This window comes from Leptopilina heterotoma, unplaced genomic scaffold, assembly GCF_015476425.1.
Source record: "Leptopilina heterotoma isolate Lh14 unplaced genomic scaffold, ASM1547642v1 Lhet_16, whole genome shotgun sequence".
Classification (NCBI taxonomy): Eukaryota; Metazoa; Arthropoda; class Insecta; order Hymenoptera; family Figitidae; genus Leptopilina; species Leptopilina heterotoma.
In genome coordinates this window covers 48,437-63,528 of record NW_025110874.1, presented here as the reverse complement: position 1 = coordinate 63,528, position 15,092 = coordinate 48,437, and the positions used below count along the sequence as shown (strand labels likewise).

The 15,092-nt window shown below is 28.5% G+C and overlaps 1 protein-coding gene across 4 annotated transcripts in view; it reads left to right on the top strand.

Moving 5' to 3' along the window:
* Window positions 1–7,000, top strand: part of LOC122498819 — a 40,219-nt gene extending 33,219 nt beyond the window's left edge. For all 4 annotated transcript variants that reach the window (XM_043606755.1, XM_043606754.1, XM_043606756.1 and 1 more), the window contains 2 exons: window positions 4,335–4,445; window positions 5,802–7,000. In XM_043606755.1, coding sequence (XP_043462690.1) covers window positions 4,335–4,445; window positions 5,802–6,033 — 343 coding nt within the window. In that variant the 3' untranslated portion in view covers window positions 6,034–7,000. The remainder of the gene's footprint in view (window positions 1–4,334; window positions 4,446–5,801) is intronic.
* The last annotated feature ends 8,092 nt before the right edge of the window (window positions 7,001–15,092 follow it).

Genomic DNA, 15,092 nt, shown 5'->3' with positions numbered 1-15,092 from the left:
TTTTTCGAAAAAATACATTAGTCCCTTACTAATTATTCAAGAAAATTTCTTGTTTCTTAAATTGTTACTGAGTTATTCCTCTTTAAAAAATATGTGTTAAAAAATTTTGAGCTTAGTAAATTGCAAAATTAGAAAAAAAAACTGCATTTTTTTAGGTGCGCTGTGTAGGGAATAAGTAAATAATAGGGGAGAGTGGTCCTAAGTTGGCCGCCTAAGCAAATTGGTCGAAAATATTAACAAAATGAAACTTAATCACTTCGGCAAGTATATATTAGTGTTCAGAGATCGTTTTGCTATAATTTTGTGGTATTTAGAACGTTTTAGAATGGCTTTTGTAGTCTTAATACAATAAATAGTGAAAAGCTGCATTTTGGACATTTCAGAAATAGCGGTCCTAAGTTGTCCACCACTTTTTTTCGCTTGTATATAAGGAAGAAATGCATATTCTTTTCAATTACGAAGAAATTTTACAAATTTGATACATTTAGGAGAATAAAAACGCATTATTAAACTATTTTTATTCAGAAAATGAAGCATTATTTTATTTCATTTATTTGCAGTGGTGGATGGCTGTGGAGACAGGCGTTTTTGTACTATGTCTTTTCTAATGTTTTTTAAACTTAGGATCACTGTAGATTTTTACAAATTTCAAATTATTACGCTAATAAAAAAAATTTAATTAAAAAATCAACAGAACCTCTTATTACAACATTAAATAAAGGAACTAGCGCACACACTCATTTAGAAATTTTTAATTATTTATCTCTTGTAGCTGCTCTCGAAAAAACAAGAAAAATTAAATTTCTTTGGTCGTAAACAATATTATTGTCCCCACAATGCGTAGAAGAATCTTAGATTATAATTAGGTCCATAAATTATATCATGGTTTATCAATATATCATACCACAAAATTATAGATTCGTCCAGTATACCATCTCTGAGAAATGCAGGGTGTGGCCAACTTAGGCCCACGGCCAACTTAGGATCACTCTCCCCTAACAATTATTTATTTAAATAATTGATGAATTGGTAAATATGTATACATAAATCCGTATGGCCGTAATAAGTTGATAAATTGTCCATAATAACAAAAAAATGCATTTCTTTTAGTGTATTACGAAAAAATTTAATAATCAATAAAAATAAATATTTTAAACATATAAAAAGTGCAATATAATATTAATAAAATAAATTTTGTAACATATAACATTTATGAGAAATATATTGATGATTTTTTATTCTTTTCGCAATAAAAACGAAATTTCTAACGAGCTCATTGCAGTGTTGCTTGAAAAACATTTAAAATTACCGCTCATTTGTAAGTTCTGAAGTTGGCACTAGATGGACGTCTTTCTTATAAACGACATCATTTCGAGAATGTATATAAGAACGGGTGACTTGCTTGAAGACCATTTCACATATATATATATATATATATATATAGTTCTACAAGTATGAAAATTATTGCAGGTTTGTACCCATATTGACTTTTCTTTTATTTTTGCTATTTTTTCTCTTTTTTGGTTTATTTCTTTCAGGTTTTTAAGGTATTTCATTTTTCAAAATTAATTTTTTTTCTTTTGTTTTACTTTTGAATTATATGTAGTTTAGTATTGATTTTAAGTTTTTAAAATCAAGCTAATAGCTTGGTCTTCAATTATAAATATGTTGGACAATTCTATTGATAGCGATGATTTTTCCGATGATTTGGGAAATTTATCATCTGATGAATCAGAGGAATCTTGTGATAGAGCAGATAATGATTTTGACTTTTCGTCTGAAGAAGATGAAGAAGAACCTTTGTTAAAGGATTGGAAGCAAGTGCCACCAAATAAACCTATAAATGCTTCTCTGTTTCCATTCACGGCTAATCCTGGTATAACGGTTGAAATAGATGCATCTTGGCAAGAGCTAGATTTTTTTAAATTATTTCTTGATGAAGAAGTCATTAATTTAATTGTCATCGAAACAAATCGGTACGCTGCACTTCACAAAAAGAAAGACTGGAAACCAGTAACCGTTAATGAATTTTGGGTCTTTTTAGCAATTCTCGTTTATCAAGGGATAATGATTAAACCGAAACAGCGATGGTACTGGTTGAAAAATAAACTTATTGAGACTCCATTTATCCATAGTTTGATGAATTTACAGCGATTCGAAGAAATTTTAAAGTTTCTACACTTCTCAAACAATGAAACTTATGATGCTGCAACTCATCCCAATCCTAAGCTAAAAAAAATTTGGGAAGTGTATGAAATTTTAAATAGAAATTTCGAAAAAATGTACATTCCCGAACGTGATATAAGCATAGACGAAAGTTTGATGGCATTTAAAGGTAAACTCAGTTGGAAGCAATTTATTCCCACAAAGCGTGCCAGATTCGGTTTGAAGTTTTTTATGATGTGTGAAAGTGAGTCTAGTTACATTCTAAAAACAATTCTTTACACAGGCAAAACAACCGAAAAAAATGAACAAAATTGCTCAATAACAACATTGATTGTGCTAAAACTGTGCGAAAATTTGTTAAACAAAGGATATTGCCTAGTAATGGACAACTTTTATAATTCTCCTGAATTATATGATTTGTTGTTGGCCCACAAAACAGACGCATACGGAACACTAAGATCTAATAGAAAAGGTTTGTTAGATGGGTTGCGAAAAACGAAGTTAAAAAAGGATGAAGCAGTTTGCTGGGCTAAAGAGGACATGGCTGTGATGAAATGATGTGACAAAAAAGAAATATCGTTGATAAGCACTTGTCACGATGTTACTTTTGAAGAAACAACACCCAAATTTGGTCCGAAAAAATTAAAACCAACAATTGTTTGCGACAACAACCAAACAATGGGAGGGGTCGATAAAGCTGACCAACAAAGAATGACCAGTTACTCTATTATGAGAGCTCAGCAAAAAAAATATTATAAAAAACTGTTCAGGCATTTAGTTGATCAGTGTTTGCTGAACTCTTATATATTAAATAAGAAATATCAAAACAGAGCCCAAGAACATGTAAGTTTCCTAATGCAGATTGTTATACAAATCGTTCAAAAGCATGGAATTAATCTACCTAAAAAAGCAATTGGGCGACCTAGAATTGAAAAAAGTTTGTCAGGCGACAGTACTCCTAGTAGATTAATTGGCAGGCATTTCCCCAAATTTGTTCCACCTACTGATGGAAAGGATCACCCAACAAGAAGGTGCGTTATTTGCTGCCACAAAACAAAAGGAAACAAAAAAATTCGCAAAAAATCAAGATACTTCTGCAAAGAATGTGATGTCGGATTATGTGTCATCCCTTGTTTTGAAATTTATCACACAAAGGAAGATTTTTAAATAGAGAAAAAGAAAAATTTCAGTGTGATTATCTATTTAAAAAAAAGAAAGTGAGGGAACTTTTAAAAATTATAAAATCCAAAACATATACAAAACGTAAAAAAAATTTTAAAAAGAAAAAAACAAAAAAAAATTTAAAAATTATAAAATAAAAAAATAAATAAAACTTAAAAAAAGTAAAAAAAAACAAAGGGATGTAAATAGTAATAAGGAGCCTTCACGTGGCACATCCTGGGTGTACCTGACCTTATTAGGTATAGCAGATCCTAATCACTGAACAAAATAAAAAATAATTAACACTACGTAAAGCTATATTGAATGTAACGTAAAGAATTTTTTAAATTTCATTTCATGTTCGTAATCAGCGACCCCAAAAATCCCTAAATACCAAGTATTATGAAAATCCAACAATTTTTTGAAAATTCGTCCGCCATATTGGATCCGCCATTTTGAATTTTCAAAAACTGACTTCAGATTCGTAATCAGCGGCCCCAAAAACCCTTAGATACCAAGTTTTATAAAAATCCTTTTGAATCTTTCGATTCCGTCTGTTCTGACTAGAAATATCATGTCAACCAGATTTTCGAGATTTTTTTTTAAGTCATTATTTCTTCGTTATTAACAACAAAAAACATAGAAAGAAATTTTTTTATTTAGTTTAATATATGTATAATAATATGTAAAAATTTAAAAATGTTTAAATAAATTTCACTATAAAAAAAAAGTCTTCGAAATACGTACAAAGACCCAGACTGCCCCCTTAACCTCGACGATCGCAAGCCACGGAGTCTCACGACCGTTATATAGCATAGGTAAATTTTGAAATTAAATTGACAATAAATTATAAATATTTTATGATTTTTTGGCATTAAATATCCTACAGATATATAATAGTTTCTGGATATCCTTAGGACATGCTGAATATCCGAATGCTGTTAGGGAATGAATACAAAAATTTCAGCTTTAACTTTGCAGATATTCTTTTGCTTCTCATGTTGCAGAATGGGATTCGATGGAAGGAGTTGCATCCTACGTGCGTTATGTGAGGCTTCCCAGCGACTTATGCCAAAAGGAAACACTCTCGTTGAGGAAATGATGAGGATTGCTTTTTCGTAAGATTTCACTTCAAAAGATAACTCGTTTTAAAATGTAAAATTTTAAAATGAAAAAACAGTGTGAAATATTGTTTTTGAATGGTCATTAAGGGGTGTTTTCTTGTTTATTTACCCTTGGAGAGGGTAAGTTACTTAAAGAGAAAAAATACAATCAACGCCTATTTTCTAGAAAAAATTGTAACTTCTACACTACAGTCGGAAATTGTCGGTACGGTCCAACGCGCATGGCCCAAAAACATACTAATCTTTAAATCACGATTTTTTTGTAAAAACAAATGTCAGAAAATTAACAAATATACCATTTGAAAGCTTTTATTTAATATTCTACGTTAAATGATAAACATTGGAAAATTTTAATAAATTACACAAAAATTTTAGCAATCGACAAATTTTTTTAAAACATTAAGTAATGAAATTTTTTTCTTACAAACTTTTTTAATTCCTGCATATTTTTTAAAAATAGCATACAAAATTTAAAACTTATATAGATGTCCTCCTTAAAGTTTCAACTTTCATTTAAGACCAAAAAATTTTTAAAATCTCTTTCGGTTCACGAGATATCATTATAAATTTCAGAGCATGTTTTTGGACAAATGCATTGAACTAGTTAATTTTGTACAGATTTTGACTGAAAATGCTCAGACGTTTATAATGATATCTCGCAAACCGAATAAGATTTTTAATCTTTTTGGGTCTTAAGTTAATGATGTGACTTGATGATGACATCTATTTAAGTTTCAAACTTTGTCTGCAATTTTTAAAAAAATATTCAAGAGTTTAAAAAATTGTAGAAAAAAATTCATTTTTTATTTTTTTTTAAATTTGTCGATTGCTAAAATGTGTAGATTAAAACTAGGTTAGATTTAACCTAAATATTGACCTAGGATGACAACCCTTTACAGTAGTAAGATATAGTTTAAGGCTTGTGCTTAAAACAAATCATTCATTTTTGAAAATTTAAAAGTTTCAGAAATGTGACCTCAAATTTAAAAATTATTTATATTTTAAATTTACCCTGATTGAATAGTTTGGGTTAAAAATATAAATAGCAATATTTTTCCTTGGTAAATAAGTTAAAAAATTTGGAAACGATTCGAGAAAGGGAGAGTGACGTAAGTAAAAGCATTGGAAAAATATAGCATTTTAGACAAGCAAATATTTTCGGAAAAATTGTTACTATGAGAAAAATATTTTTTTTAAGTTTTTCCTTAAAATGATAGACTATAAAAAGGGTACCCATATATTTATTTTATGAAAAATTTAGAATGGCAATCAGTTTTCATTTTTAATGGAAATTTTTGTCTTTAAGATTCTGGATATATTTTCGATTTTAAAAGAAGTCTGACTTTGCAGGTTACCACTGAGGAAAGTATTTCCGTTTGAACCAGATGAACACCACACGTACACGAATGCTCATAAAGCCGGTCATGAGGGACAGAACTGCCTGTCCATGTTCCCTGGATGCACTTTCTCTCTTATAGACATGGCCCTTGGGAAATATAACACACCCGAAGATCCACCTTACAATCCAGATGCCTCGGAAAGGGTGACTGTAACTTCTGATACAGAGAGAGCAACGGAATAAGATCGATACAACACTAAGTAATATGACAAATGTTAGATATATGAATAATGTATACAAATAAATGTTACACTTATCAACCCCCAGGGTTTTAACTTTTCTCTTTCTTCTAATCTTCACAGTAATATAACAAAATACACGGAAAGAAAAATCTAGTAATAACTCTGCCGTCCTAATGAAGAAATTCGGTTTTTGCATTCAGGGCGATTTCAAGATATTTAACCCTAGAACGGAAATATGATTTTTTATACACTAACGGAAAACTGGGGTGGTTTGGAACCCCAGATTTGAAACATTTGTAAAAAGTTTCTGTTTCTCTGAAAACAACTCTTATATAGTACATTTTTATCGTTTTTCAATACGAAAGACGATGGTATAATTTATTTTTTATCAAAGTGTAGAGAAACTTGGAAAATGTTAAAACAAAAGAGAACAGAAAATTTAAAAATTTTGGAAAATGTATCCTCTTCTTGTAATTATTGCAATTTCTCAACAATGTGGTCAGTTTTTAATCAATTAAGTGAATTTTAAAGGTAAATAAAGACAGTTTAAGAGTAAAATATTGACTTTTGCATTAGTTGAAAATATTAAATTTTTCAAAAAATGAAGCAATGAAAAGTAAGGAAAGAACAGCATTTTAATAAGAACTTATTAAAATAATTACAATTTATATTAACTAATTTTTTATGCTTTTTTTAATGGCGCTAAAATATTCCAGAAATGTTTATTTTCTATAAGCAAAATGTCGATTACTGCTCGAAATTTATTTTTAAATCTTGGAAATACTGCAAGAGTCGATACCTGCAAGTACCGAACTTTTCAAACTGATTTCACGAAAGCAGAGTAACGAAAGACTAATTTACTCTAAAATTAATTATTATTTATGAATCATAATTATAACTACAGCTATATTGTTTTTTTGTAACGAATCCAGTGATATAAAAACTAGTTTTGCATAAAAATGTCAAATACCGACTTTCTTCATTAAGAGAGCAGAACTGCTTTGAATTAAGTTGACATATATTTTGTCCTACCTTTTCACTTAAGTTTATAATGTTCTCGTTAAATATCTACTGAGTAATTTATGACTATTAAATGTAGAAAAAAAAATTTTTATTTAAATATTTTATATTTGTTCTTCAAAGTAATGTTTATTTTTTTGAAAGTATATTTACTTAAAACGAAATGTATTAAAATACTAAAAACTATAAATTTAATATTGTTTAATAACTGTCAGTAATAAGAAATATGAATAAATGAAAAATATACGATTTTTAAATGAAAAAGTTAAGCTTATTCTGTTATTAAATAGCATTATAATAAGAAATTTATTAGTGAAATTCAATCTTTATATACATGTGCCAATTTTTTTTTCATATTAGAATAATTATCATAGAAATATAAGAATAGACTACGCGAGTCACACGATTCCCATGGGAAGAGTAAGCGTGTGCTATGAAAAGAGATAGGTTGAGCGTAAGAACTTTTTTTTTCTCCCTCACTCCAAACAAAGCATGCCGTGTGCTAGAAAGAGTCTGACAAACGGTTCTTTCGCTCTGTCTGTCTCGGTCAAAAGACCGAAAGTTGAAATTTCAACTTCTTGAAAAAAATTGAAACTCAGGGAATTTGTTGTTCTATCAAGTAGAAATGTTACCAAAAAAACATTTTTGATTTTATCTAAAATTTGGAGAATTAAATAAATAGCAGCGCGCCGCAATTTATTCTTTGAAATTTAATAACTCAAAAACAATAAAAAGGGCATTCTGCAAATTTACATGCCGATAGGAAAAAACCTCAGCTTTCTTTTGCAATAATTTATTTTCAAATAAAACGGACCATTGGAAAGAGAACAAAGAAACCTTTCAGAAACATATTCTACAAAATTTTTCCCATTAAAAGTATGTTCGGAAAAAATTCACAAAGTAGACGGTGTTAGCAAAATTTGTGAAATTGATCCCCTCTACCCCCTCAAAATTTTGGAAAAAATCAAAAATGTTTTTGGGCACATTTCTACTTGATAGAACAACAAATTCCCTGAGTTGCAATTTTTTCAAGAAGTTGAAATTTCAACTTAGGACATTTCACGTAAAATGCCTCATATATACAAAATAAGTAAAAAATTTAATAGTCTTAAAACTCACATAACTCTATCAATTTTCATCAAATTAGATTCAAATATAGCTGATTCGACGCGGAATCAAATTTACTATAACAATAATGCACTGAAAAAAATCCCCAATATCGGATAATATTGTAAAAATGTCGTCAAAGTTGAAAAAGTGGAGAAAAAATCAAAAAATTGCAAATATTTTCATCTACAGTTTCGTCAGTTCTTATTTCAGCAAAATTTTCAACACACTGTCGGAAAGCTTTATTTTTTTCTTTTCGAACTAAAAAAAAATTGGAAATCGGATGAAAATTAGCGAAATTATGAGTGATTGTTTACATCAACCTACAGAAAAACGGTTTTTTGGCCATAAAATGAGATTTTGGAGGTGTATTGGAAATTTCTCCTATACCATTTTTCTTAGTTTTACTAGACCTACAAGTTGTGCTAGGTCCGCAAAAAAGTATATTTTCACTGTCGCATAGTGATAATTATTTGAAACTGCTATGCCGTCTATGTGGTTCATCTGAGTTTTTTAACTTTACGCTACATATTTTCCCGACAATTACAAATTTGATAATTATTCATCTAGGCATTACTCGGCAATATTATTGGTCGCCCTGGTTGTCTCCCTGTTGAAAAACATAACCGAAAACATATATGTAATGCAATCAGCAATATTTATAAAGTAAAATAATTTTTTTTCATGAAATTATTTATTATAATTTCAGAATACTGATATTTTCCATAAAAATAGTCTTTGGATTAGATCCATGGCACCACAATTGAATTCAGCAAATACTCCAGTCATCCATCAGTTATAGAAGAAGGGTCATGACTAATTTTTAAAGCCTTCAACTATAATCCAAAAGAACATAAATTATTATAAATAGTCATAAAAGTATTTCAAAATCAAATTAAAAAACTGTCATATGATAAAACAATTCGTTAATTTAAAAACTGTCGTAGTTAAGAATTTTGTCTCGTAATTGGGAATGTACATCGAAGCTGAGAGACTTCGTCATTGTATCTGACAATTGATTCTTAGTCGAGACTCATGCAATAACACGGTCGTATTTAACACATTCTTTTACATAGTCTTTATGAACAATCTGTCATATGCCTTAATTTGTTTCCACCGTTAGACTTAGAACAAATCGACGCAGCTTTGATATCACATCTTAAAGTCGCAGGGAGAAAACTTTTATCACCAAAAAGTCGTATCAGGAAACAACAAGTCGGGATTGAGGATTTTCAATCGGCAAAACTCACGTCTAAATAAACTATCAAATCATTTCGTCTACCAATAAATTTAAGACCTAAATCTGTTGCATTCAAGTACTGAAAAATTTTTTTTGACCATGTTCCACTCGTTTTCTGTCGGATTAATTTGAAATCTGCTTAAAACATTTACCGCGTAATCTATATCAGGTGGAGTTGCTCCAGACAGATACAAGAGACTACCAATCATTTCTCTGCAGGAAATGTCAAGGACTTTTTCGCAGGTTCCGTAATCTGTGAAAAAGTTATCATGGGTGCATTTTTCGGAAATTCATTCTCAAAGCCAAATTTCGTTACAATTTTCTCAATGTATGTATCTAAGCAAATAATGTTTAGGATCTCCCAAGTCAGTTATTTCAAACGAGATCTACACGTCACAAATTGACAAACAATTCCATCTGCCCTTAAAATTCAGGTCAATTTTAAGGGCAGTTTTGACCTACACGTCAAAAATTTACAAACAATTACCTCTCCCCTCAAAATGTAAATAAATTGTAAGGTCAGTTTTGACCTACAGATCAAGGCTTGGCCTGTGGCTTTTCTGCTCTCAAAATTTAGGTCAATTTTAAGGGCAGTTCTGACCTACACGTCAAAAATTAACGAACAATTCTTTGTGACCTCAAAATTTAGGTAAAATTTAAGGGCAATGTTGACTAACAATTCAAGGGTTCACATAAATCCTCTCTGACCACAAGAATCCATTTAACTCCTTAGCCCCGTTAAAATTATGTCATTTGTGACCTACAACTTTAAGGTTTAAATTTTTTTACCAATATTTGAAAGATCACCCCTTTCATTACCGTATTTCCTTTATAGATTTGGATTATTTTAATACGAAATGATATTAATTTTATTAAAGAGAATAATATGAACAATATAGGGGAGAGTCTCCAGTTGTGAGACACCTCCAGTTGTGAGACAGTCAATTTTTTTTAACATGTAATATTAAAAAGCCGATTGGTTTATATAAAAACATTTCTTTTTATATGAGCCAACTTTTTCGTGTACGCCGAAGCGGATATATAAACCTGTTTTTGTTAAATACCAACACTGTGTGTGATAATCGACTAAAAAGCGTTTTTTCAATAAATGCAAAGTACTTTTTTTCCAAGTTAATTAATTGGAAAAGGTAAATGTAATGCATTTTCTTTTAGTGTTTTCCTTATATTTTGTGATGCAATATTGCATTGTTCCAATCTACGGTTGAAAATAATTTAATTTTCCTTTTTCAAAATAGCGCCAATTTCTGGGTGTGAGACACAGCATATCACCAGTTGTGAGACGGTGTCAACACCCATCTGGGCAGCATGAAAAATACGAATTTGCAGGCATACTATTTAAATGTTGTTTTGATTTTTTTTTCTAGTATTTTTGGGCATGTCAAGTGGAAAAAAGTCAATTGATTCAGAAGAAATCAATTTTAATGCTCTTGTTGAAGCTATTAAATTGTGTTTATTTGATAGTCATATTTTGGCGAATAAATATTATTATTTAGTATACAATAATATATATTATTAATATATTTAATTATTTATACTAAACATAACGTTTTAGGTCAAGCTTATTAAATTTTAGCAATTTTTAATGAGTGTCTCACAACTGGAGACATTTTTTTTTTTGAAAAAAGCGATGTGCTCGGAAAATGTATCGTAAAATTTTTTGAGTTCATCGAAACACTATACTTTCTTTTAATAAAAGTTGCGTATTTCTGTTACCTTTCGAACGGTGTATTTTATTTACAATTTCGTTTACCCGTTTACAATTTACGGGTCAAAAATGAAACCCGTCTCACAACTGGAGACTCTCCCCTATTTAATTTAATTTATCATTTTTTAAAAATAATTTTTATTTCAATAATAAAAATAATATAAAATATAAATATGTAGTTTATGATAAAAAATAAAACATATTACTTAGACTAAAAATTTTGTAAATGAATTTTTGTTTTATGTAATTATTAAATTATTTATTATTATTATTATTATTATTATTATTTATTTATGTAATAAATTTGTATTAGTAAATTAATTTTAATGAATTAAGCAAAAAATTTATATTTACCTGTTTATTAAAAACATGTCTTTAAAATTAATTTATTTAAAGTCTAGTCTGCTCAATGAAAATTTTAAATAGCTGCAATATTTTTGATTGTACTAAGGTAGCGTAATAAAAAGTTTTTTAATTGAAAAATTGTATGAAAGATTATATAAAATATATACTTTATTAAAATTAAAATTTTAAAATTTAATTTTTTAGTAAGTCAAAATAACCATAAAAAAAATGGAGAACTTTTTAATAATGATTATTCTTATAATTAAAATCTTTTAAAAATGAGAAGCAGGGGGTTGGCGCGCGAAGCCCCTCCTCTAGTATACAATAAATATACTAAATTTTACATTGTTAGAGAAAACTCGTTTTAGATTAAATATGTGTTTAAATAGTTTCTAAAATATGTTTATAATTAAATTAGTTATATTAAACGTTAAAATTTCTATTCTTTTCCGTGACTTTATTCCACTGCCAGGAGCATAAGAAAAAATAGTGCACCAGTTATTTATGGTCAAGAAAATAATAGAAATTTTTTTCCAATTTTTTGCACTAAAAATTGATTTTATTCTAACTACTGGGCTCGTCACGGGTTCTACTTTGCATTTTCTACTTTATTCTGCTTTTAGAAAAATAAGAAAACATAGTGTACCACTTATTTTTAGTCAAGGAAATAAATATAATTTTTTTATATATTTTTAAACTTATTTTATCATGAAAAAAATAAAATAATCTATTTATATTATTATATTGTTAATATTCCTCTTGAACTAGAATTATTTATATAATAATATAATGTCGAGTGTCTGACGTTGAGGGATGAAAATTTTAGACAAATTTTAATTTTTAGGGGGGATTCATTGTAAAATTAAGATTCTTGTGATTACTATAGATGTCAACAATGATATAAAAGTATGAATAATGTTCGACTAGCGTTGTAAAACTGAGTGCTTTGCTAAATTCATCAAGACGATTGTTTTTTACACATGTTAATTAGTCGTCAAACGAACAGTTTGTTGTTAAATTTCATAATAATTTACATCTATATCAAATAAACGAACTTATTTAATAAAAAATATAATTATTTGTTCCTATATAATTAAATCTGAATTCAATTTTTCAGAGCTTGAATCAGTAAAGGTTATATTATATTAATTAAAACTGATTTAGGACATGTGCAGTAATGGAATAAGAAAATAAACGTTCATTTTTAAATGTTTAAATGAAAATACAGTATTAATTTGTTAAATTTAGTTGAAAAAAATTATTCAAACAATTAAATATTTTAAAGTTTGCATGCAAGGATATCTTGAGAAATTATTCCCCTTTAATTTAAAACAAAGAACACTCAAATAGATTAAAAATTGTACGCTGTAGACTGTTTTAAAAAGTTATAAAAAGCTCATTTATGGCTTAAATGTGAGCTCAAACCCTCAGCTTTAACATCCAAAAGCAAAAAACCATGTAGAAATAACTCAAAATTGTTGGAAACAACTTTTTGCCGCATGCGCGTAAAACAGCTATTATTTTAGCGATCATATAGGGTAAATTGGTAAAAAGTTGTTCCCCATAATTTTTGAATTATTTATACATGGTTTTTTGCTTTTGGATGTTAAAGTTGAGGCTTTGAGCTCTCATTTAAGCCATATTTGAGCTTGTGCCATTTTTTGGCACATTGACCCAGTTTTTCTTAAAATTGAGACGTGATGGGACAATTTCGCTTACAGATTCGTAATCTACGTCAAAAATCCTGTAAGAATCACTTTCGTTTATTCTTGTAGCAAGAAAAAACCTTAATTTTGTCGACCAGTGTTATTAGCTAAAAATTAGCTATCCATATAATAGCAAACTCATTTTTCTACGTGTTTATTTGTTTATAAAAAAATATTTTCTGTACATTTCGTAAAAGTCAAAAGAAAATTAAAACTTTCATTCTTTAACAACTTTTTCCTAAACTCAATATTATTCGGAATTATAAGCTACTGAATATAGGTCTACAAATACAAGACCAAAATTTCGAAAATTCATAACTCGAAAATTTGGACATTTAAACAAAAATAAAAAAATACGTAGGGGAGGGTAGGCTACATTGAACTGGGAATAATAATAATGTCCAAGAACTAATTAAATTTTACAAATTTTGATCAAATTTTTGTATCAAAATAAAACTAAAGTACTCATTTAGTTAATAGTTAATACACACGTTACAAACACAAATTATTACGTTTAAATAATTAAATGTATTTTTTTTCTAACCAGTTACACTTTTCTTATTTTGAAGGATCTGTGACCACAATGAACCACCTCTAAACTCTAATAAAACACTACAATTTACTTAATCTCAGGCTAGGTAGCAAAAGTGACAGTTTGAGTTTATCACGTTGATAATACTGATGCAAGCATGTCTTCCAGTATTAATTTTTCTTACTAGTAAGTAGAGCAGACAACTTTACCACACTTAAAATTGAAAATACGCTGTTAATTTGGGTGGTTCAATGATGCCGTACTCACTGTATACACATGACAATTCACAAAAAAATTGTTTATAATAAATTGATGTAAGATTTAAAATTCTTTATCACATGGGAATATTGAAGTTGACACCCTAAATAAAATAAATCACAAGTTTACTAATTTTTAAAACTTCCTATTTCTATAAAAAAACGTCATTATACTTCCACAAAATTTTTTGTTTTGTACGTGAAAAACAGTTTTTTTAGTTTTTCTTTGTAAATAATAAACCTACGTGCCCGAAATTTTTGGACATAGTTTGTTTCAGTAAAACTAACTTATATATTAAATAAGAAAAAATTTCACTCAGTCATTTCTCAGAAAATTCAAGTGGTTCACTGTTGACGCTGGTCAACATAGGCTTCTACATAGGCTTTCTAAACATAGCAGAAGTCTATATATATATATATATATATATATATATATATATATATATTCAAAAGAAGGGATCTAATCAAGGTTCTAAAAGACCCCTTCGACTTCCACAAAAAAAACCTAATAACATATTTTCGAACATAAAAGCAATTCAATTACAAAGCTTTAAAATTTAAGGAAAAAATTATTTTTGTACGTCATGTAAAGTTGGTACTAATTTTATAAAAAATCCGTTCCATAACGACTATTTAATTAGATCTAACGACTGACAACAAACAAAGCGACATTGAAAAACATAGTTCCATTGTATAGCACAATTATTTCTCCACTTATATAACATAATATTTTCAAAGACAATAAAGATTCTACATTTTACGGCCAAAAATCAAAAGTTCTGCAAAAAAAGCTTGTCAAGCAACATGAAAAGGTACATTATTAACAAGTAATACCAAAATGTGTATTAAAGATTAGAACAAAAAATATTTCCAAAAAACTTAAAAAAAAAAAAAAAAAAGAAAAAGACAAGAATCTGTTTGAACATAATTTAAAAATCATTCGAACTGGAGCATCTCTGGGACTCACCAGATGTAATTTTAGTATCAAAAAAAAATGTTTGAAATTTTTTTTCAAAATTGAAAAAAATTGAGAAAAAATTTTTTTTTCACGTTGCCGAAAAAAATTCGGTTTTCTAAACATAGCAGAAGTGTATGGGAAAAAAATGAGCCGTATGGAATAAGTAGGG